General features: G+C 48.2%; 1 protein-coding gene across 1 annotated transcript; it reads left to right on the top strand.

Annotated features, from left to right (window-relative positions):
• The first annotated feature begins 279 nt into the window (after positions 1-279).
• On the top strand, positions 280-2587 carry LOC123169850 (protein DETOXIFICATION 16). Its single transcript, XM_044587715.1, has 7 exons — positions 280-1120; positions 1285-1371; positions 1453-1509; positions 1599-1837; positions 1922-2040; positions 2143-2229; positions 2310-2587. Exons 1-7 carry the CDS (start codon positions 333-335, stop codon positions 2358-2360), a joined length of 1428 nt encoding a protein of 475 aa, XP_044443650.1. The 5' UTR covers positions 280-332; the 3' UTR covers positions 2361-2587.
• The last annotated feature ends 506 nt before the right edge of the window (positions 2588-3093 follow it).

The raw sequence follows: 3093 nt of genomic DNA, 5'->3' as shown, positions 1-3093 counted from the left end.
CTGGAATACATGGAAAAAGAATCAGACGACCATCAGCTTGCTCTTGGAAGCATCCTAGTAAGAAGAACAACACTCACCATACTTTGTGAATCTATGACTTACTTTGATTAGTTAATTCCACCGAAAGCCAAAGTGGCTACCAAGTTGCATTCCGCATTGTCCTTTTTTTCCAGGGAAAGTTACATTTCACATTGTCTGTTGTTGTTTGGGTTTACTTGCACCAACATCTAATGCTTGGAAACGACTGTAGAAAATGATCTCCACAAATGTAACAATGTCTACTCACCGCCCAGTTCTCATCTGCTGAAGCTAGTAAACTAGAGCTCACAAGAATGCAGAAGCCAAGCGTGGACGACCAGCCCCTGCTCGGACCCGTGGAGAGGAGCGAGCATGTGGCGGCGTTGGAGGAGGCGAAGCGGCTGCTGCGGCTGGCCGGGCCGCTGGCGGCGGGCGGCATCCTCCGGTCCGCGCTGCAGCTGGTGTCCGTGATGTTCGTGGGCCACCTCGGCGAGCTTACCCTCGCCGGAGCCTCGCTCGCCACCTCCCTCGCCAACGTGACCGGCTTCAGCTTGCTGGTGGGCATGTCGAGCGCCCTGGACACGCTCTGCGGGCAGGCGTTCGGCGCGCGGCAGTACCACCTCCTCGGCCTCTACAAGCAACGGGCGATGGTGGTGCTGGCGCTCGCCTGCGTCCCCATCGCCCTCGTCTGGGCCAACACCGCCCAGATCCTCCTGCTCCTCGGCCAGGATGCGGCCATCGCTGCCGAAGCCGGCGCCTACGCGCGGTGGCTCCTCCCGGCCCTTGTCCCGTACGTCCCTCTTGTGTGTCAAATCCGCTTCTTGCAGACGCAGAGCATCGTCGTGCCGGTCATGGTCAGCTCCGCCGTCACGGCGCTGAACCACATCCTCGTGTGCTGGGCGCTGGTGCACAAGGTGGGCATGGGGAGCAAAGGCGCCGCGCTGGCCAGCACCGTCTCCTACTCCACAAACCTGGCCATACTGTGCCTGTACACGAGGCTCTCAGGCGCCTGCAAGAGGACGTGGACTGGGTTCTCCATGGAGGCCTTCAAGGAGCTGCGCCAGTTCGGCGAGCTCGCCGTGCCTTCGGCCATGATGGTTTGGTGAGACGAGTCTTCCTGATCTAGCTTCTCCACGTATTGGCTGCATGCATCGTCCAGTCCAGATGCAGAGGCCAGGTGTCTTCCTCCTTTTCCAAAGAAAAAGATTCTCCACATATGCATTTCTTTTTGAGAAATGAAAAATTATTTGTTTTTGACATGTGCAGCTTGGAATGGTGGTCGTTTGAACTGCTTGTGCTGCTGTCTGGTCTTCTGCCTAATCCTAAGCTCGAAACCTCGGTATTGTCGATATGGTAATCAAATCAAGACCACTTTTTGCAATACACAATTCACCAATTTATCTTCTCTAAGTTGTTCATTACTGGATTCTGCAGTCTTAATACGGGCGCTCTTATGTTCACGGTGCCATCCGGTCTCTGCGCAGCCATCAGGTGCCGTGAAACTCACAAACAAAATGTGGAATGCTGTATATACATATATGCTAATTGGTGTCTCTGCTTTTCCTGCATATACAATACAGCACACGCGTTTCCAACGAACTTGGTGCTGGTAGGCCTCAGGTAGCGAGGCTGGCAACTAGAGTGGTCATATGCATGGCCATGTTTGCAGGCTCAGTGATCTCCATCACAATGATTTTGCTACGCAAATCTTGGGGTTACATGTACAGCAACGAGGAGGAAGTCGTGACATACATTGCCAGGATGATACCTGTCCTTGGCGTATCTTTCTTCATTGATGGAATCCACACTTCTCTTTCAGGTAACATGAGTGAAATTCCCACATTGCCACGCATTTACTACAATCTGGAACATGGTGACATGCTTTTTTATCTGGACATCACAGGTGTGCTATATGGATGTGGTGAGCAGAAGATTGGTGCACGGGTCAATCTCGCCGCATTCTACTTGGCAGGCATCCCCTTGGCCGTGTTGCTTGCATTCGTCCTGCATTTGAATGGAATGGTATGTACTATATATGTATATTATGACAGCATGAATTTAACATTTCACTGGCCACATGAACAGAGCATGCCTGAAATAACAAAATTGTTGTGGTTCCAATAGGGGCTTTGGCTTGGCATCGTTTGCGGCAGCCTCACTAAGCTTGTGTTGCTTGTGTGGATCGTAGTTTCTATAAACTGGGAGAATGAGGTAAGAGCTTGCAATTTGCGCACCACCATAAAGATTTCGTTTTGGAGAGCAATGCCTGACCCTTCTTTATTTGGTTTCAGTCTATTAAGGCAAAAGACATGGTGTTAGGAACTTCTCTTCTGGTTGCATGAAGAACATTTCGGCGGACCGGGAACTGATTAGTATTGTTATATATGTGTAGCTAGGCCGTTTTGCCATTCTGAAAAAATTACAGGCACATATAGGGATGTATACTACATATCATTCTGCCGTGAGCTACACAAAAATAAATCATCATTTTCTTCATGATTTTTTTGTAGACAACATCAAAATGTATTTCATCATCAAAATTTTCAAAGATGAAGTATACATCACTATATATATGTGTGTGTATTTTCCAGATCTTTTTGAAACTGTAAAAATTGACTCTTGAATTTTCCAGAATTTCAAGTTATATTGAGCCCAGGATCAAAAGAATCCACTCTCACCGTTTATTTCCTATCGAGCGATCCATATATGCCCCGTGTTTGGTTTTTTTGCACGCGGGGCGGGGGGGTGTGGGTTGCGACATTCGGCAAAGAACGCGCATTACCGGGTGTAATTTGTTTGAATAGTTCTTCTTGTGGGACACTTGTTAAACAACATATATGCAAGTGCCCATGAATTTACACTCGGCACATGGCCAAACACTGAGCGACTTGGCCGTTTTTCATGTAGATCATTGTGCTAGTTCAAGTAATTGCCAATGGAATTTATAAATTAGTCTAATAATGTTCAATTTATCGACTACAGACTTTAAAAGTAGGCGACATATAGAAGCAGAAAATTTGTTCGTAATGTTGACAGTGCCCTTTAGCCATCTTCCCACTAAATCCCAACTTCTTC

Source organism: Triticum aestivum, chromosome 7D (assembly GCF_018294505.1).
Source record: "Triticum aestivum cultivar Chinese Spring chromosome 7D, IWGSC CS RefSeq v2.1, whole genome shotgun sequence".
Taxonomy (NCBI): Eukaryota; Viridiplantae; Streptophyta; class Magnoliopsida; order Poales; family Poaceae; genus Triticum; species Triticum aestivum.
This window is presented reverse-complemented; position numbering and strand designations above follow the sequence as displayed.